The sequence below is a fragment of the Pteronotus mesoamericanus genome, unplaced genomic scaffold (genome assembly GCF_021234165.1).
Source record: "Pteronotus mesoamericanus isolate MK-2021 breed Mesoamerican mustached bat unplaced genomic scaffold, CSHL_Meso_final contig_65, whole genome shotgun sequence".
In the NCBI taxonomy this organism is placed as follows: Eukaryota; Metazoa; Chordata; class Mammalia; order Chiroptera; family Mormoopidae; genus Pteronotus; species Pteronotus mesoamericanus.
Window position 1 is genome coordinate 6,324,814 of NW_026555228.1, and position 21,345 is coordinate 6,346,158.

The 21,345-nt window shown below is 37.2% G+C and overlaps 1 protein-coding gene across 2 annotated transcripts in view; it reads right to left on the reverse strand.

Annotated features, from left to right (window-relative positions):
* ACE2 (angiotensin converting enzyme 2) overlaps window positions 1-20,914 on the reverse strand; it is a 39,933-nt gene extending 19,019 nt beyond the window's left edge. For both annotated transcript variants that reach the window (XM_054581191.1, XM_054581190.1), the window contains exons 1-7: window positions 20,726-20,914; window positions 11,782-11,931; window positions 8,549-8,642; window positions 7,972-8,115; window positions 5,822-5,934; window positions 3,708-3,813; window positions 1,358-1,455 (exon numbers count right to left, since the gene is read on the reverse strand). In XM_054581191.1, the coding sequence (XP_054437166.1) occupies window positions 1,358-1,455; window positions 3,708-3,813; window positions 5,822-5,934; window positions 7,972-8,115; window positions 8,549-8,642; window positions 11,782-11,931; window positions 20,726-20,914 (894 nt within the window). The remainder of the gene's footprint in view (window positions 1-1,357; window positions 1,456-3,707; window positions 3,814-5,821; window positions 5,935-7,971; window positions 8,116-8,548; window positions 8,643-11,781; window positions 11,932-20,725) is intronic.
* Between the last annotated feature and the right edge of the window lie 431 nt (window positions 20,915-21,345).

A 21,345-nucleotide genomic window follows, 5' to 3' on the forward strand; every position in this document is an offset into this window, starting at 1 on the left:
AATGAATGAATAGAAAACCACACTGGAAATACTAGAAGTTCCAAGTTCAAAGCTTTGTAGCCGCTGACTGTCTTTGTGACTTAGGCAAGTTGTTCACCTGAGCCTCAGTTTTCTCACCTACAACACGGAACTATCACAGTACCTGTCCTGATCGCCTCATAGGTTTATTACAGAAATAACATTAGGAGATATGGTGGGTATAAAAATACTGTAGATTGGCTAAGGGGGAGGTATAAAGATGGGCTTCTGCTGCTACTCAACTAAAAAATGGAGTTAGAACAGCTGCAGGAGTCTGGAGACCCTTAGAGCTCCATGTTTTTATTCAGCTGTGGACTCTTTGCAGGAATATGTTATATATGTGAAGATGTTCATTGCATGACTGCTTACAGATTTAAAACTGTTAACAAGCAAAAAAGTCCAGCAATGCCTAAAATTTAAAGTAAATTATGATGCAACTGTCTGAAAAAATTGTATACAGCCAATAGAGGTGTGACTGTGAATTCTACCCAGAAATGTAGGCTATTACCTAAATTTAAAAATATACAATTATAACTTTTATAAAACTTCATAATTATCTAAAAGTATATAATGATAACCGATTTCATCAATAGAAGGGACCAGAAAGAATTTAAACAATTACACCAAGATGGCAACATAAAGGTGATTTAAAAATTATTTTAAAGATTTTCATAATATTTTTAACAATAAGGCATGGATACATGGAACAGACTGATAGTTGACAGAGGGTTGGAGGAAGGGGATACTGAATGAAAGAAGGGGAAGAGATTAGCCAAAGAACATCTATGCATATTCTGTAACACAGAGAACAGTGTAGTGGTCGCCAGAGGGAAGGAGGAGTGGAGAATGGGTGGAGGTGGGCAAGGGGTTGGGGGGCATGGGAACATCTGTAATAGTGCTAACAATAAAAATAAAGTTAAAATTTAAAAAATTAAAAACAATACTAATTATTAAATATGCAAAAATCTTCTAATGATATTCTTGTTTTCATTATTTATAGAGATTACTGACTGATTACTTAGCAAGGACTAACTTTGGAAAGAATGAGGCAAACCAATTGATAATTGCACATCTTACTGCCTAATGGAAAGCTCAGATCATCTCCATTTTTAATATCTCTCAGTAAGATCAATATCCTAGCGGTTATTCAAGGCACTTGATGTCATTGACATTGTAAACCACTTTTCCATGAAGAGATAGCTACATAAGAAATAAATTTAAATTATCTTGAGATTTTTATTTATATGGTTTCATATACTACAGATGGGAAGAGAAAGATGGCCTATAAAGAAATGAAGTTGAGAATTTAGATTTGCTTTTTAAGGTCTCTTCTTCCTACCTGCTCAACCATTGCAGCAGTAACATCTATGGTTGGTTTCTCTCCATAGGGGACTGTCAAATCATACAGATTTGTCCAAAATCTACCCCACATATCACCTATTAAAAAAACATTTTGTTAATACATGACAAAGACAGCAGAAGTATAGACCGGATATTTACATAGCGCAGGAGGTGAGATTGGTAAACAGGCCACATAGTAGTTTAGATTTAATCTAGTTTCTGCACTACCTTTTCACTATTTCTTTTTTTCTTCTCTTATTTTAACTTTTCAATACTCCCTTCTTTTTCTATCTCCTCTAAAAGTTTAAAATGGCAGATTATGTGGTTAGGCAAAACTTACTAGGGAATAATCCTAGTTTCTCTCTTTTAAAACTGAAGTTCAAAGGCACAATTTATTAAATATATGGAACATCATAGATACTATAGATTAGAAACATGTCGATATAATCCATTATCCAAGGGACAAAATACTACGAATTAAACTATTGGTAATCCCTAATGTTGGATTCAAGAGAGATCATATAGGATCATCATTCAGGAATCTCTAACTTAGTGACTTTCACTTTTGTTATTATATATAGTAGTACACTTAACTGGGTAACTTTTTAAACATCTCAAATAAATGTTAAATTGGATTTCAAGGCCAGAGACCCTAAAAGGAAAGATGGATCCAGAAAAAGTCAATTTAATAGCAGGACAAGAATCCTGACACCAAAGAAACTAGACAATATAACTAAATAAAGAATACTCCAATGAACTCATGCTTTAAAGAAAAGTCTATCTATCCGCTATAGAAATATGTGATATGTGACATCAGGTTGAAATATAGTCCACATGCAAAAGACCAAAAAGGACCTAACAAACAGTATGGCATGGCTTCCAAAACCCAAATGTGACCTTTACATAAATGAATATAGTGTCTAGAACAAAGGAAACCATAGTACCATTTTTACTCTATGTTGATCAAACCTCATCTAGAATAACTTCAGTTTTGGGCATGATGTTTGAAGAAGGACATCAACAGAAGATAGCTTGTCCAAAGGAGAACAATTAGAAAAGTGACATTTTAAAGAATGGTTAAAAATCTGGGTAGGATATTTAACTTAAAATAAGAAAACAGTATATACATGATAACAATAATACTCACTAAAATATATTTAATACATATTCTTGTGCCAGGTACTATGTTATGTCTTCTATGGTGGTTGTTTATAAATATCTGGAAGGCCATCTTGTAAAAGAATGGATATACCCAGTGTAACCTCATAACAGAATTAGGCATAGTGAATGGAAGGCATTAGAGGGGTGTTGATTCAGTTCCACGCAAGGTAGAGCTTTCTTATAATCAGTGCCGTGAGGCAACAGAATAGTTTACCTTGGAAGGAAGGAAAAGCCACATCATACCAGGAAGGTTTAAACAGAAAATGAATTACTGAAGAATGCCTGCCAAAGACATTGTAGAGTGTATTTATATATGGCTTTAAAGTAAAAATTCTCCACAAGTCCTTTGTCCATATTTTCTCCTGCTGAAAGGAGCTTGGCCTTGGACAAGAATTAGCTTCCAGTAACTTAGCTTAACTGTAGTAGGAATGTTATGTATACATGACATGAATTTTTCAAACACATATATTTTATTTGGTCTCAGCTTCTGGAGTGATAGAGAGGGAAGTGGAGGATAGCCACTCTCTAGAAGGGAATTAGGAGGTTCAATAAAGGTCCCCAGGTCTTGCATGGTTTACAAAGGCCCTGTGGCACAATCCAAAATTCTTGGAAGATTGATTTTCCTCCTAAGTTAGGCATCTTTCTTCATGATGAAGACTCCATTCATTACTCATATGATTCCAAACCAAGTGCTTTCCAGCAAAAGTAATTGCTACAGTTTAGAATTTATGAAGCTTTAACTTAGGCTATACCTTAATTCTAGTCCTTTCTCTCATGGCTGACTACCTCTAGCCTGTCAAGCTTCTTTTCTCTGACAATATGATACTAAAATCTCAAATTCCAACTCAAGAACTTAGACAAACAATCTGAAGAGTATGACATTTTCCCCCATTTCCTCTGTCATTTGAACTTGGAGTTTTTTCTCTAGCTATCTTAAATAATCTGTTTATCCTTTGGATTGTAACCAACATAATAACCTGTTGTGTACAAAACAAAGTAATGCAAAAGAAAACGATTTAAATTTTTCTATTGAAGACAGTGCTTTCAAAATGTGATTTCTATAATGTTACTAATTCCAGTCACAGAATTTTTCAAAAATTTTATGTTGAGCTTCATTCCCAAAAAACAACTTTATTGGTGGAAATAACATAGAGCAAAGTACACAAAAAATTTGTGGAGTTTTTTACCAAGCAAATGAGCAGGGAGGCATCCAGTTGGACTGATACGGGAAGGGTAGGCATCCATCAACTTTGTCCTCACATAAGCATGAAGATGTTCATATAATGGTGTAATCTGAAAAGACCAGGAAGGAAGTTTAAGACCAAAAGAAGTCTGCCCCTACTTCCAATCCTTAACACTAAAAATAGAAACTCCTTTAGACAACTAGAATTTTGCTAAATTCTAATTCCTTTTCCTCTCAAATGTTCTGGATACTTTGAAAGCATTCCTTCTTTCCAGATGTTGATGATAATTAGCTCCACTGCATAAAACAATAAATACACTTGGAAGAATACAGGTCCCAAAATGAAAGCAGATGCAAAAATATTCATTTCTAAGATGCTACCTACTCCCTTTGTTTTAAAATTGAAATATCACTTACATACCATAAAATTCACCCATCTTTAAATGTATAGTTTAATGAGTTTTAGTACATTTATATTGTTGGGCAACCATTACCACCATACAGTTTTATAACTTTTCCTTACTCCTGAAAGTTTCCTTGTGCCCATTTGCAGTCTGTTCTACACCCACTCTCAACCCCAGGCAATCACTGATTTCAGTCTCTATAATTTTTCTTATTCTGGACATTTCATATAAATGAAACCATACACTCTGTGACCTTTTGTGTCTGGCTTCTTTCACTTAGTATAATGTTTTTTTAGGTTTATTCACATTACTCCATGTGTCAATACTTTATTCCTTTTTATTGCTGAGTAGCATTTCATTGTATGAATACATCAGAGTTTGCTTCATTTAATATCTCATGGATAAAATTCACCATCTGTTTCCAATTTGGGGCTCTTTTGAATAATGCTTCCATGAACCTTCATGCATAAGCCTTTGTATGGATATACCTTTTAATTTCTCTCATACAGATACCTAAGAGTAGAATACTTTAGTCATATGGTGTGTTCAACTTTTAAGAAATTGTCAAACTATTTTTCAAAGTGGCTGTACCATTTGACATTTCTGTCAGCAGTGTATAAGGGCCCAAGTATCTCCATATCCTCACCAACACTTGGTATTTTCAGTTTTTTTAAATCATAGATATTCTGGCGTTTTTTAATTGAATTTATTGGAGTAACATTGGTTAATAAAAGTATATAGGTTCCAAGGGTACAATTCTATAACACATCATCTGTATATTGTATTATGTGTTCACCACCCCATGTCAAGTCTCCTTCCATCACCATTTATCCCCCCTTTACCCTCTTCTACCTCCCTTCACCACCCACTTGCCCTCCAGTAATCACCATACTGTTGTCTGTGTCTATGACTTTTTTGTTTTTGCTTAATCCCTTCCCCTTTTTCACCCAGCCTCCCTATCCTCTCCCCTCAGACAGCTCTCAGTCTGTTCTCTGTATCTATAATCATGGTTTTAATTTGAATTTCCCTAATAATGCTTTACTTGCTTATTTGCCATTTCTTTGATGAGGTTCTTATTCAAATTTTTTGCCCATTTCCCTTTTTTTTGGGGGGGGGTATTTGTCTTGCTTCCATTTTTTATAGCTCTGCCCAAAACTATGTCTGTGACAGAGTAGCCACACATAAGAAATTTGAAGGCACAGATAAGGGGGGAGATATAGGGACAAAAATGAAAGGAGATAGAGACATTAAGAAGTGCCCATGGGGCACTTTTACTAATAGGACCCTCCCTTTCCTATAAAGGCTTCCTTAGTCAAACATAAAGAAAGAGTAATATCAATTGTCCTGAGGAAGGAAGCAAAACCAATGGCTCTGCTAACAAAGGAAGACAGTGTCAGCCCCAGGTAGCTCACCAAGACCATTCCTTTTTAAAATCTAAAAGATCATTCCTGCCTATAATCTTTCCTTCTTACAATCTTGCTGTTGGTCATTGCTGGTTAGTGGCTGAAAGGGGGAGGAGAGTTGAGCAATTCTGATAATCCGTAGGAGTTGCCCTTCTGGTTTTAAAGATCTTTTTAAGCTCTGATATTCCATAACTATGAGTCCTGGGAATGGCTGACCAGTGTGCTAAGAACAAGCCAGAATGCCTTTGTTCACTGTCCTTTTTTTACGTGCACTGTGCTACATCTGTCTCTAGGTACAATTCCTTGGTTACCTCTTCAAAAGTACGTTCCACATCGGCAGCCAACTGGTTGCGGCTGTATGCATAGTCATCTTCCCCATCTATTTCATAATCTCCTCTCCAATAATCCCCATAGTCCTCGTAATCTGTTTTTAAAAAGAAGAAAGAGAAGAACATAAGGGAAAGAAAGAGTTTAAGCACAGTATACTTAGATTAGCCTTGCCTGGAAGTTAAGAAAAAATCCAAACATCTGTCACTTGTTTATTGCCCTTCTAAGTATCACCTCAAAGGAATGCAAATGAATAGTAACACCAGCTAATATCTGTTAAACATTTGCTGTGTGCCAGAAATTTAAATGCATTGTCTCATCTAATAAACTCAAACACTACAAGATTGACACTGTGCAGATTAACAGGCTGATTTTAGATGGTTAAATCACTTGTCCAAAGTCACACAACTGGTAAGACACAAAGGCATACTCCTAGTCTCCTAACCCTGGATCTCTTTACTCTCGCCATAGGTCAGTTGGAATATTTTGCTTTAAAACATGTGGTTGGATCTGAGTTTTGGAACTGCCTTTTGATCCAGTGATTCCCCTGCTGGGATTATACCCTAAGAATCCCAAAATGCCAATTCCAAAGAACCTATGCACCCAGTGTTCATAGCAGCACAATTTACAGTAGCCAAGTGTTGGAAGCAACTTAAATGCCCATCAGTAGATGATTGGATCAAAAAAACTATGGTACATTTACACAATGGAATATTACACAGCAGAAAGAAAAAAGAACTACTACACTTCACAACAGCATGGATGGAACTGGAGAGCATCATGCTAAGCGAAATAAGCCAGGGGGTGAAAGACAAATACCATATGATCTCACCTATAAGCGGAACCTAACCAACAAAACAAAGATGCAAGGAAAATAAGACCAGCAACACTGAAAGAAAAAAAGAAACCAACAGAGACAAGAGGGAAGGAAGGAGGGGTGGATGGGGAAAAAGGAAGGGAAGAGGCAAGTCAAGGAACATATAGCAGGGACTCATGGACAAATCCAAAGTGGGGAAGGACTGAGGGAGGGAGAGGGGGGAGGGGGGCAGGGGAAAGTGGTGGGGGGAAGGCAGAGAGAAATGTATTTGGAAAAATAAATAAATTAATTTTAAACATGTCAAATATATTTAAAAAGTCTCATTTTATTCAAGGTCTTAAATTTTCAATTTCAACCCAACTCATCTTAGACATGGCCACAGTGGGCATGTGTTTATTTGCAAATCATATGTATATACAGTACATTTCTGTGTGTTTCATGTAGTATTCACTCGTCAGGAAACATGAGCTTGTGTTAAGGGTATTAGCTAATAGAGTTTGCAAATGTATATTAATAATTTCTATTTTTATAGACACATTGGCAATGGGTGATCATGAAGATGAGGAGAGAAGTAAATATTTGGATGCGAGGATATGGTGAAGAGCTACTGTCTCCAGCTTACCTACAGCTAGAGAATACAAATTTAAGTGGCCGTGAAAGATATTTAGAAATAACAAATGAAAAAAAATTCTTCCTCGCTCAACCCCGGGAGGCAGTGAATCATCAAAGCATAAAGTTATTCATAATGCTGTGGCTCAAGCTCATTACTCAGGCAGGAGAGTAAGTTGAGAGATATGAAAATTTCTCCTCATGTTAACATTTTTATGACCACATGATGAGTTATGATTACAACTGCAGAAAATAATGGGTTTCCAGTCTAAATTAACTTGATATTTTTTCTTTCTGTGGCACCACCCTGAGGTAAACACACAAATCACCTTTGAGAATGAACTGTAGCTAGATGGGAGTTTAGGTGAGTGATGGTGTTTCTGTCTCTCATTCTTTCTAAGAAATAGAATCCCTACTCAGTCCCAAGACAACCCCAAGAACTTCAGGGGCCTGAGACCTTCCCAGACAACTGATTTGTTTGAGGCCCTGTAGCTGAGTCACACTCCTGAGTTCTTTAAACTGTAGAATGTCAATTCACTTTTCCTTATTCCCTGGTAGTTTTTCTGAGACAGGCAACATGAATTGTTCAACAGATGATCATTAATTTAGGGATGTAGTTTGTATCAAAGGGCAGCCTTAGTGATTCATGAGAAATAGCCCCACAGCCCCAAAGAGAACTTCAGGACCTCTACAGACCAGCAAACTTACTCTTTTCTCTTGCCATCTCATTTTTCAGGTCCACATACTCTTCATATAATGGCCTCATCTGCTTGCCGACCTGAGACCTCCAGCCTTCCCAAGCCCAGAGCCTTTCATCATAGTCCTTGCTGTACTGCATTATGTCCTCCAAGCCTGCTATTGCAAACCACCCGAAGGGAAAGAGACATGCATTTGTAAAATTTTTATGTGTAAACAATTACATGAACTTTCAAGAATTAAGAGTAAGACTGGCAGACATCAAGGTCACAAAGTTATAAAATGAAATCCATAGTTCATTAATTTCTTCATCCTTATTATAGTTCCAAAATATTTTTCAAAGAAAAGAAACCACTAACATCATTTAACTACTAACTTAATCTAAAAATTCGAATGTGGCAGACTTTACAAATGTCATTTTGTTAAATGGTAAAAGTTTATCTATGTACTGAAACACATATTTGGAATCTTCTCATCTTTGGATTATCCATTTGAAAGACACAATGTCGTTATCTAACATCCATTTCATTTTTAAAACTTGGAATAAAAAAGTGAATTTCATAATCACTGTTCAAAATTAATAGCTTACCTGTTGCAAGTAATAAGCACTCCTGTGGGTTATTAGGTTTACAAACTTTTCCAGTACTGTAGATGGTGCTCATTGTATTTAGAATTTTATTCAACTGCAACTTAAAGATAATAAACACCGTTAAAATGGAAAATATGCTAAAGAAAATGCTAATGTCCTTTTGGCCATGTAATTTTTTTATGCCTCGAAATATAACAGTTCACATCTTCTTTACCAAATATCTTCCGTTATGCAGGGCAGAAAGAGCTCAATTAAATCTCCCCACTGCCAACTAGTATGGAGCCTTATAAACATGTAATAAATATATGTGGAGTGACTGAAATAAATAGATCTACTAAAATCCCCAAACCATTTCTCACCTACGCATGCACAGAGAAGTGCAATTGTTTTTTTATTCAGTATTGACTGTACATTTATTGAACATCTATTATGTCCTACATTCTGACAATTGTAACATGAACAAGTCACTGGTCCTCAACAACCCCACAGTCATGGGACAGTGAGTCAGCCATGACATCAATAATTACATAACAGAGTGACAAGGGCTATAACTGTCACCAAAAAGTAATGTGGTAGTATGGAGAAAAGTGGGTAAATTAATAAACTGAAAATTCAGGAATGGCTTCAAAGAGGAGGGGACATTAGAGCTGTGTTTTGGAAGAGAAGCAGAAATTGGTGAGGCAGAAAAGAGAGATGGAGGGCAGTGCCTAAAGTGCTGATTGAGGGGTGTGGAGGATGTGGGAATGGAGAGGTAAGCAGGGGCCAGATCATAAGGGACCTTCTATGCCATACTGAAAAGTTTAAACTTTACCCTGTAGGTAGAGTTTAAAAGACCAAGACAATAAAGTAGTTACTACTCAAGTATGGTCCATGGATCAGTGCAAGCCAGTAAATGACTTGAGAGAATAAATGTTTATAAACTTTAAAGCCATTTAACATTTCCATGACATCTAGGCATGAGATCTTAACCAAGGATTGATCTGTGATGGATTGGTAATAAAGAAGAAAAGGAGAAAGGGAGGAAGGGAGGATGGGAGGGAGGACTTATTCCTCTCCCATAGATGATTTAAGAAACACCAGATGAAAGGTCCTATTTCCCCTTTTCCAACTTCCCTCTTCCATCATTCTTTCACTCTGCTACAAGAGTCATTATCCTAAAACATAAAATAGATTCCATGTTTAAAACTTCAGCAACATCCCATAATGCAAAGGAATCAGCCCATGGCACAAAGCCCCTCATGGTCTCCTTCTCTACATGCTTTTTCAATTCCCCCCTTCTTTCTCCCCACTGAATTCATGAATTTTTGAGTCTCCCTGTTCCCAAACACTTCAAGTTTGTACATTCATTTCAGTGGTATTCAGTCCTGGCTGCATATTAGAATTATCTAGGATCTTTTAAAAGCACAATGTTCATGTTCCACCTACCCCAGACCAAGGCAATGGGCAAAGTTTCACATGGTGTCTTTGTGGGAAAGACGAGGAAGCATGAAATGGATAAGATAATGTGGATTAATAACTAGTTAGATGACTAGATCCAAAGAATGCAGAAAAATAAATATCAACTTGTAGGAAGATATAGACCATATGGTTTCATCTTTCTTCTTATCATGCATTTTTTCTTTATAGATGTAGATTAGAAAACAGAGTTCCAGAGGATAAGCAACTAAGAAAGAAGGCTTTGATGTTAAATAGCCAGATATTTTAAAAGTTTTATTTATTTATTTTTAGAGGGAGGGGAAGGGAGGGAGAAGGAGAGGGAGAGAAACAGCAATGTGGGAGAGAAACATCAAGCAGCTACCTTTCACACGCCCCCAGCTGGAGACCTGGGGACTATTTTAGATTAAAATATTTCATTAGATTAGTTCAAGGGTCTGTAAACTATGATCTGTAGGCCAAATTCTGTTGCTTCCTATTTTTTAAAAGTTTTATTGGAACATAGCTGATTTCCCATCACAACAGCAGAATTGACTCATTGTGACAGAGACAATATGTCCCACAAAACCTAAAATATTTGCTATCTTTACCTTTACAGAAAACAGTTTGTTAACTCCTAGGCTAGAGAGATGGAATGAGAAATGTCATTTTAACAGAGGCGAATATAGGCTTTCTTGAATTTGGATAAACGAGCTACCTAAGAATAGAATTTGAAAATGGATCACTTCATAGCAACATTAAGAGACTTCATTAACAGTGACATTGATACGAGCCAACCATGAACTTGACTGTTGCACACACACACACACACACACACAAAAACAACCAAACAACAAAAGCTAATATAGGTCTAGACTGTCTTAGTAGATGTAGAGCACAGAGTGCACAATGTCACATTGCTGCTTCTCCATGCAGACCAGAAGCAACTCAGAGTACTGTATTCAGTTCAAGGATATGGACAAAGTGAAAACAGTAGCTAAGACTGGTTAGTGGACTCAAAACCATTGTATAGGGGAAAATTGACAAAGTAAAGAATTCATTAAAGACTATTATAGGAAAGAGCAATTTGGCTTTAGAAGGTGGAGCAAAGTGGACGTAAAGCACTTACCATTCAATGGAGGGAGTACCTTTCCATCAGTTAGAGGAACCCATCTATGGAACTGATATCTTAGAAAGAGATGAATCACCCGTCCCTAAAGCAGTTTGAGCTGAAGTTGTTAGCCACTTGTTAAAGAGGTTGCAGAGGAGAGTCAGGAATGAAAGGGAGGAAGAATTAAACGAGCCTTCACAAGCTTGGCACTGACATTTTGGACCAGATAATTCTTGTTGTTGGGGCTATCTTGTGCACTGTAGAATGTTTACTAGCATTCTTACCCACTAGGTGCCAATAGCACCCCTCTTAAGTTGTGATCACAAAAATGTCTCCAGACATTGTTAAGTGTCCCTGGGAGGCAAAATCACCTCCAGTTGAGAACCATGGACATAGACTAGGTGTATTCTTCAGGCAGCCTGGTCCTCAGGAAGGTGACTTCTGTAGAGGGTGTCCATTTACACTACAGTGCCCAGATAATCCCAGTTTAACTCTGTGCCACTAACATAATTACTATGTGTCTTCTTTCACTCTCAAAAGGATTCTAGTTTGGATGACAAATTATGTGGTCACCCCACCTAAGGCCAAAGCTCTTTTTAATGTCAGCATACCACTCTTTGCAGGTAAAGGAAGTAGCCTTGGGCGATATTGATGTTTAACATTCCCCAATATTTCAACTCTTGGGATCTGTACTAGAATGTTCACATACCCGTTTGTTCTCATCTTCTGATAACCCATTTTGCTGAAGGGCCTGCAATTGACGCTTGACTTTATCACTCGATATTTGCTTTAGTTCAAATTTTTTGGCAAGCTTGGTCATGTTTTCATAAAAGGTAGACCACTCCTGATTGGCCTCATTCTGAAATGACAAAAAATAAAATTAAAGTCAGAACGACACTGCTTGAACAGATAGGACAGAAGATATGGTCCAAAGAACATCTGGTGGGACATCTAATATTTCCTAAGTGGTTTAGTTCTCTACTTTGCTGAAGGTCAAGGCTTAGGTTAAGAGTGACCAGGCCACTCTTGGTCACTCTCTCTGTCTGGCCCAGTGCCTAGTTTTCCCAAGGGTCCTGTTCTCAGAACTGGAAGTGAATTCTCACAGATGATTCACATTTTAGAGCTCTGGAATTTATTGCCTTAGCACTGAGACATGGGTGAGTTGATCAGGAATTGAGGATGAATGTTCCAAAGGGAGAGCCTAATAGCACTCAGCATGGACTTAGTGGGAATACAACCCCTCATGACTATGGAAACCATGGGAAATGAGCACCAGTTTGCAGTAAACTCCAAGACTTGCTATGTCTTACCAGAGATTGTGATCTTAAATTATGTTCCCCGAAGAAGGTTGCCCAGAATATGGCTATTTGGTAGCTATGGTGATTTTTTTTTACCATCAAAAGAAATCAACAAGCAGGTATTAATGCCAGAACTCACTTGTGCCCCATCTTGAACATCAGCATGCAAGTAGACTCCTCTAGACTTCTCTAGTACAGTCTTCCCTCAATGCACAAAGTTTCATTTATCAAAGGCTAAAATGAGCAACTACTTTGTACATTGTACTTCTCTAGACCATATAAAAGAGGTAGCTTTTGAGGCAAGTAAGAGCCCCATTCCTGGAGTCAGATACCTCCATCTAGCCGTGTGACCTTGGGCAAATTACTTAGCCCCTCTGAGCTGCAGTTACCTTATCTGTAAAATGAGAGTAATAATAGAACTTACTTCAAAGGGATGTTTTAAGGATAAGAAGAATGAACAAATAAGAAAATGTTTATTAGGGTGCCCAATGAAGCTTTGCATTCAAATATTTTCTATTTTTTATTTGTAGAAAAAATCCCTGTCCTTAAGTTTCTGGCAGTTTTATCAGACAGATAAGATATGCATCATGAATGTTTCATTAGTGACACACAGCAGCATATGATAATGTAGAAACTATGAGTAAGCCAAGCAGTTTCTGTTATAAGAAAAGAGAGATTCATTCAGACAAGTAGATTTAGCCAATCCCTCATGGAGAAAGTGGGACCTAAGACAGACCTTAAAGTAGGTAGGAGATGGATGTGTGTAGAGCTCTCTGCAAAATCCTTTACCTCATTTGATCTTCTTAAGAACCCCATGAGATAAAAAATCATTCTGTCTCCATTTTTCATATGTGCATTAAGGGGCTGAGAGAAATAAATAGCGGAGCTGGAATCAACTGCCAGCATCTGGATCTTGGATCTTGTGTGGACAGACTCTAAGATGACTCCCACAACCCCTACTTTTTATTGGTATATATTTGTGAGATCTCCTCCCCGTGAATGTGAACAGGACCCACTTATAACCAGTAAAATATACCAAAGAAGATAGGATGTACATGTTTATGTTATATAAGACTGTAATTTTTATCTTGCTGGAGGACTCTGTCTCCCATGCTGACTTTGATGCAACAAGATGCCATGTTGTGAGCTACCCTGTGGAAACAGCCACTCAGCAAGGAATTGAGGATGGCTTTTGGTTGACATCCTGCAAGAAACTAAGGACCTCAGTACAGTAGCATATAGGGATCTGAATGCTACCACTAACCACATTAGCTTGGAAGTAGATTCATCCCCTGTCAAGCCTCAGGTGAGACCACAGCTCTAGCCAGGATCTTGATTGCAACTAGAGACTCAGAAGCAGGAGATATAGCTAAGTTTGGACTCCTGATCCACAGAAGCTGTGAGTTAATAAATGTGTGTTGCTTTAAGCTGCTAAGCTTCTGGTAATTTTTTTTTTACAGAATAAATAACTAGTACAGGTTATAGGCATCACTGTACTTTCCAGGCCAAGGAATTTTACCTTTACTTTGTGAATGCTAGGGAGTCACTTAGGGGTTCTAAGCAGACAGGTGACAAGATGGAAGTTGTGCATAAAGTAAAAACAATGGATCAGAAAAAGAAATGAAGAGAATAGTGGCAGTAGAGGTGAAAAATGATTTCTCTCTCTTTTAAAAAAGATTTTATTTATTTATTTATTTTTAGAGGAGAAGGGATGGAGAAAGAGAGGGACAGAAACATTGATGTGAAAGAGTAACATCAATCAGTTGCCTCTGAACCTGCAACCCAGGCATGTGCCCTGATGGGGAATCAAACTGGTGACATTTTGCTTTGCATGACAATGCCCAATCAACAGAGCCACACTGGTCAGGGCTGATTTCTCTCTTTATTGAGCTCACACAACCCCTCAGGAACTACTTCTCAATTCATCTTCACAAACAATATTTTGAGGTAGTTCTAATTATCTCCATTTCACAAATGAAGCACAGAGGGAGTAAGTGACTTTCCCCAGGTCACACAGCTAGTAATTGAAAGAATCAGGGTGTCAACTCTGATATATTTACCTCCAAAGCTAATGCTCTCTAACCATTGACTATAGATTGTATTTGACACATTCTAGCTTTCTAACATGCATGAGTTGGAAGGAGTGAGCTATAGAAAGAAGAATTTTTTCTACAGCACAAACTCATCTATGCAATCTTTACCCTTATTCACCCAATCCAGGATGATTTACTATTAAGCAAAATTCCTGGTAAAATTTTCATAACAAATTATAGGAATGATTTTATTCTCAATCTACTTTGGAAACAATTCATAATCTTCAAAATGTATCAGTCTGATAACATCTTTTATTATATTGCATATGGAAACTTTGAAGATATCTGCTTTATTTTATCACTACCATACTACAAGTGTTGCACTTTAATTCATAAAAAAATTACATTATGTTGCCTTGAATTTTGACCCCTGAGGACATACTGTTCCATCCCAAGATATTCTTTTTTCCAGAGCTCTGGGAACCTTAACCATCTTTTGATTAATTTCTTGGCTCAATATTCCTGCATCATGCTAGTAGTATAAATTCAACTTCCACACCTATTAAATAACTCACAGGTGAGACTTGAATCTGATAAAGTATCTACATGAGGATTCTACCCACCATCCATTTTGCAAATAAAGTTTTATTGGAACATAGTCATACCCATTTATATGCCGCCTATGGCTGCTTTCACACTACAATGGCAGAGTTGAATAGAGGTGGAAGGGCCCACAAAGCCTGAAATATTTACTATCTGGTCTATTACGGAAAAATTGTTCTGACCTCTGCCTTAGATCTATACATTTTCAGGGAATACAGGGGACAAAAGAGCATGTAAAGCAAAATTAAGGGAGCACAATCGACAAATCTTGAAAGTGGGAGTTTCTATAGGGCCAGCAATTCAATCTCTCCACAAATGAATTACAAAAGAGAGAGAGAGAGAGAGAGGGAGAGACAGCAAGAGAGAGGGATGGACTCTATTAATTAAAAGAGGCTTAGAGTACATCCATCAAAATTATTGAAAGGAGAGGACCTTGCTAGATTTTGATTCAAATAAACTAGCTGAAAATTTTTTAATGAGACAGCAGGGTGCATTTGAATATTGGTGAGCTATTTGATGATACTGCAGAATGATTATTGAGTTTTTGGTATGGTACTGATATTGAGATGATTGTAAAAATTCTTACTTTGAAAGTCATAAGGTGAAACATTTACACATAAAGCTACATGATGTTTGGGGAGAAAAATAAAACAAGATGGGCCAAAGTGCTGACTGACAATTGGTGAAGCTGGATGATGAGTATAAGGAGATTCAATATACTAGACTTTCTTCCTTTACATGTTTCAAAATTTTTATGATGAAAAGTAAAGAAAAATTCATACAATGGAATGCTATTTGGCAATTAAAAGGAACAAAGTAATGCTACAACATGCAAAGTAAAAGAAGCCAGTCACAAAGACCATCTATTGTATGATTCCATTGATAGAAAATGCTCAGAGTAGGCAAATCTGTAGGCAGAAAGTAGATTAGTGGTTGCTTAGGGCTGGGGATAGGAGAAAGAATGATTGCTACTGGGCAGGTGGTTTCTTTTTGGAGTGACAAAAATATTCTAAAATTAGATAGTGGTAATGATGGTACAATTCTGTAAATATACTTAAAAAACACTCAGTCGTATGCTTCAAATTGGTTAATGCTATGGTACATAAGTTATATCTTAATAAAGCTATTGTTTAAAGCCTGCAATAGTAAATGCAAAGAAAAAAATCACCTCATTCCCGAAGTCCTATAACAAGGTCTTAACTCCCCATGGGAGTGATTTAAACCAAAGAATTTAGCCCAATTAATGTAATGCTCTTTCATCCAGTTACCTAGCACACACTAAGAAGCAGCGGCAGTCTCTGACCCCCAGACTACCCTTCCTCCGTGTACCTGGTGGTAGCCTGGCATCCTGTCAGAGTGCTTAGACCAGTGAATAATTGTGCCAAATTTGGATGTATTTAAACATGTCATTTTGAGTTGCTCAAGCTTAATTTCACCAAAATTACTTCATTAAACTGGGACATTGCCAAGTTTTCATGACAAAAGGAAACATATGAACAAGGCCTCTGATACACTTGATCCAGGTTAATTGTCTACATGAGGAAGTTACTCATCCACAATTGTTCTCTACTGAAAATCTTAGCTGTGTCCACCTATATCCTTATATTTCAAGAGACAAAGAAATAAGTGATTTTTCCAAGGCATCACAGCCAACTCAGAAGAGTCATGAGAATATTGGATTTTCTGAATTCCATTGTATTTCCAGCACAGTGATCTTTCTTTACCCTCTACCTGTGTGTAGGTATTCGTGTGTGTCAGGGAGGGTGGGACATACTCATTGGAGAGGGATAAAGTCTACATTCTTCCCTTGGGTCCATAATAGCAGTTCAAAATTACTTTGTTCTGAGTTCACTGTGATGCCAGCCCGAAAGGCAGAGGAAAAGTATGCCCCAGGACTCTAGGGCATGCCAGAAACAAAGATCTGAAGAAGCTCTAGAGAGAACCCAAAAGGTTAAGTGTTGGCCTCCTGCTCTCTCTTCACAGTTCCTTACGACTCACCAAAAAATATTAATAAAATGTTCTTGGAGACCTTCAAGGCTCCAAGAGGACATTCTTCAACACTTCAGCTGCATGGACAGGAGTTTGGGGCAGCTGTAGTAGTTACTGGCAAGCATGGAAAAATGAACCAGGATGTCTCTACCGAAATAGGATCCTTTTGCTCTCTTCAAGGGATAAAACTGTTCAGGGACCTCCTATGTTGCTGCAGAGTTTCTGACTTTACAAAAAAAAAATCCTGTTGATTTACAAAGGACCCTGTTTTAAAAATCAAGCCAACGATAAACTCACAAAGAAGGGGCAATGTAAAAAAAAAAAGGATAAGAGTATTATTTTGTCATTTTACTGAGAAAATAAGTACAGTTTAATTGTGAATATTCAGTCTCAAACATGACAACTGTGTTTGCTATAAAGTAAGGGGGCAATTTATTTTATATAGTACATGACAATCGTTTGGTAATTAATTTTCACTGAATTTCTGAACTATTTGGGAACCTGTTTTGAACCAAGCTTCTCTTCTTATCTCTATCAAGCTTCTCTTCTTATCTCCTAAGTAGGGAGTTTTGGGATACTACACTGATCAAGTTTTGATGCCTTCTATTATTTTAAGGTATGTTCATACCATTTGATTTAAAAATCACCATGCTAGCTCAGATCCATAGGCCGACAAGTCCAATATTCTAACTCTGAAATATGGCCCAAATTTCCTTTACCATATTATCTATTGCTACAATAGTATTACATAACAAACAACCAAAAACCTTAACGATATAAGCATTTATTGTTTACATGCCTGGAATCACTGGAGGTTGCCAGGCAGCTCTGCAGACCTCGACTGGATTGGCTTACAACTTTGGGGGGTTGGTTTCTGCTGGGATAGCTACTGCGTATGTCTCTCATTCTTTAGCTAGTGAACCCAGGCACACTCTCATAAAAAAGGCAAAGAAGCAAAGGATAAGCCCCACTCTTCAAATGTATTCCAAGCCTCCACTTGCATCATGTCTACTAACATCCCATTGATCATAGAAAGTCACATGATGAAGAACACAGTCACATCATCTTTTGTGGGATAGCACTGCAAAGTGACATAATCTTGGGCATTGATATAGGAAAGGATAAAGAACTGGGTCCATCAGAGTACTTGACCATACTTCCTTATCCAGAGTTGATCTATAGTTCTTACATTTGCTTAAATACTTCAAGAATCTATTTATAGTTATTAATGTCTCACTTCTTCAGATTAAAGAATGGCCTAGGCTTTATATTACTAGGCAATTTGAAAAAAAAGAATGAAATCTTGCCATCTGCAATAACATGTATGGAACTAGAGGGTATTAAGCTAAGTGAAATAAGTCAGACAGAGAAAGACAAATACTGTATGATTTTACTTATATGTAAAATCTAAACAAACAAAAACAGACCTATAGATACAGAGAACAAGCCAATGTTGCCAAAGGGGAGGGAGGTGTGGGGTAGGGGGAAACAAATGGCCTAGTTCTACAAGTCTTACCAGTTTTACCACCTCCTTCTATTTGTTGTAAATTTATCTCTTTTGAGCTTTCAAAGGCACCACATTTCTAATATGAAGAGATTTGGCCAATATAATTGTGAACACACTATCCTTTCTTGTTCCACCTCAGACTAATTTTTTTTTTCCTTTTTGAGTCAGGCTTTGTACAGCTAATTCTGCTTTTCCTCCTAGCTCTCTGATCCCCTTAAATCATTCCAGCTGCTCTCTTTTAGGGAACATTCTCCATTTCTAAAATGGCCATCAGCAGCATACCATTTCTAAGCATGCTGCTCATCTTGATACCTCTCAATGCACCTGCCACAGTGCCTATTTCATTAGGGGCATATCAATACATGTGATAAGCGAATAGAAGGAAAACCCATTTCCCTCCCTGCTTATTGCCCCTCTCCCCTAGTAAACCCACACAGGTGCACCTAAGTACACTAATGCACCCTTCACCACTGCATTCAAATATTTTCACTTTCCTTTAAAAGGCCCAAACTTTATGCAGTTTGGCTATACTTTGTGATTTATGTTCTTTCACTTCTGACCTTTGCTCTGATCAACCAGTGCAATATAAAAGTGATAAATGGAGACTTGACATGGGGTGGTGAACCCTCAATACAATATACAGTATTGTGTTAAAGAATTGTACACCTGAAACCTATATGATTTTATTAACCAATGTCACCCCCAATAAAGTCAATAAAAATGAAAAATAACAAAACACACAAAAAATCCAAAAATAATAGCACTTAATGATCCAGAGATGAGTTTAGTAAACATCACTACATGTCATTCTATAACAGGCTTTTTCAACCTCTGGACACTTAACAGAACTATTACAAGTCCCTTCCTCAATTATAATTCCCTTTCACACTAATGATAATGATATCTTATTGTTCTCCCATGGTCACAAGCATCAAACCCTATACTGGTGGTTTTGTGTATTAATTCAGTCTTCACAGTGATCCTGAGGCAGACATGAATGTTATGTTATTTTTTACAGGTGAAAAACAAAGATGCAGAGAGGTTGATTAACTAACTGAAGTTCACCCAGCTAGAAAGTGGTGGAGTCAGGATTTGCATTTTGGCAGCCTGGTTCCAGAGCTCTTAGGCATGACGCTGGTATACCTTCATCACAGGACCATTCAGCTGAGCATGAAAATAAATACACAATACACTACAGGCACCTCCAACAGAGATCAAATAAAAAGTGAGGAAAAAGCAACAATGAAGAGATGAAAAGAGGTAAGATAAAAACATGAGACAAGAAAAACACGATCTTCCATGACAACACTGGGCTGTCAAAATCTGGATTTCTTTGAGCTTTAGAAAAATAGACGAAAAAAAATACTGTTGGCAGATTTCAAATGAGACAGTAGGTCTCAGGTTTGATCTGTCCAGTGAATGGCAGTTATTTAATTTAAACATGCAAGCTACTAATCATTTGAAAAAATAAGCTTCTGAACTACATTTTTAAAGGAATATATTGCTGTGCAAGTGCCATAAAAAATATTTTCTTAAATAATGTTGCTCAATTTCCAGGACTAAATGTGGAAAGATACTACTTTGGGATCTGTAAGAGAAGAACCCTAAACCCTTGCACTTGTCAAACAAAGCATCTTTCTTTCCCAGAACATTCTGAAATTTGTCAGAACTGTTTTAATTATGGTTTTTCTTGGAAGGCTCTGGATGGATTCTGTGACCTTTATGAGTCCTTCAGAGCTCGGCAACAATGAAGGAAGAAAACCCCAAATCCAGCCTCATCCAATCCATCATTAGATAACTACTAGCTAGCTCTTTTCACTAAGCCTCCAGCTGCATTTTTCAGTTAATATTTTAGAGAGTCTTTAGATCTTTCTGTTGACACCGTGGGCTTGGGGGAAGTTATTAACTCACTAACTTATAGTATTTCCATGAAATGCGTTGAAACCCTGACTATATTGAGAATTATGGTGGCAAATTTATGAAGCATGTTCACTGCTTTCCAAGAATCTAGCCTGAGACCAGTGAATTATTTTGTAACAGTTTTCCAAATGAGCCCCAAGGTCAATTAAGGTTAGTCATCTGGGACTTCAGAATCAGAAATACTGAAGAAAACATCCAATCTCCCAGCTCAGAGCATTTCTTTGATTTCCCTTTTCTGTTGTATGGGCAATAATCTAACTTTTAAGAAGCAACAAATTCTCCTATATAGCTATGAGTACTCACCATTTTTTTGACATTCTCGTCGGTAATATTGGTGTTATAATTCCAAGAAGCAAGTGAACTTTGATGATATAGTTTTTCAGCTTCAAGGTCAAACTTCTCCAAAAATTCCTTGGCTTCTTCTTCCACAGTGAGGTTTTGAGCAGCAGCTACAGCCACAAGGCTGAGAAAGAGCCAGGAAGAGCCTGACATCTTTCCCTGTGCGCCAAGATCCCATTCACTGAACAACTCTCCCTAGAGTAAAACCTCCTCATGAGTTTTTCTCTCTCATCAGCCTTTGAACTTGGGTTGGGCACTGAGCAGGGAAGATAGAAAAAAAAACAGAAGAAAAAAAACAGTAAACAATCTGATGAACCAATATAAAATTCATCCTGCAGAGGACAGATATGTAAGCATATTTTAGAAGATTTTTTTTAAGTAAATCAAATAAAAAATGTTATTCATTAATCCCAGAGAATCATAGCTCTCCTAGCTTTTATGACCAAATGAAAACTTGTACATTTGGGTTAATAATTTATAAACCAAATTCCTTGAAAGCTTGTTAAAGAAACACTGAAAGTGTTTTAATTTTACAGTGACCAAAGAAGCCTAGAATTAGGCATCATGGGGGTAATGTTGTTACT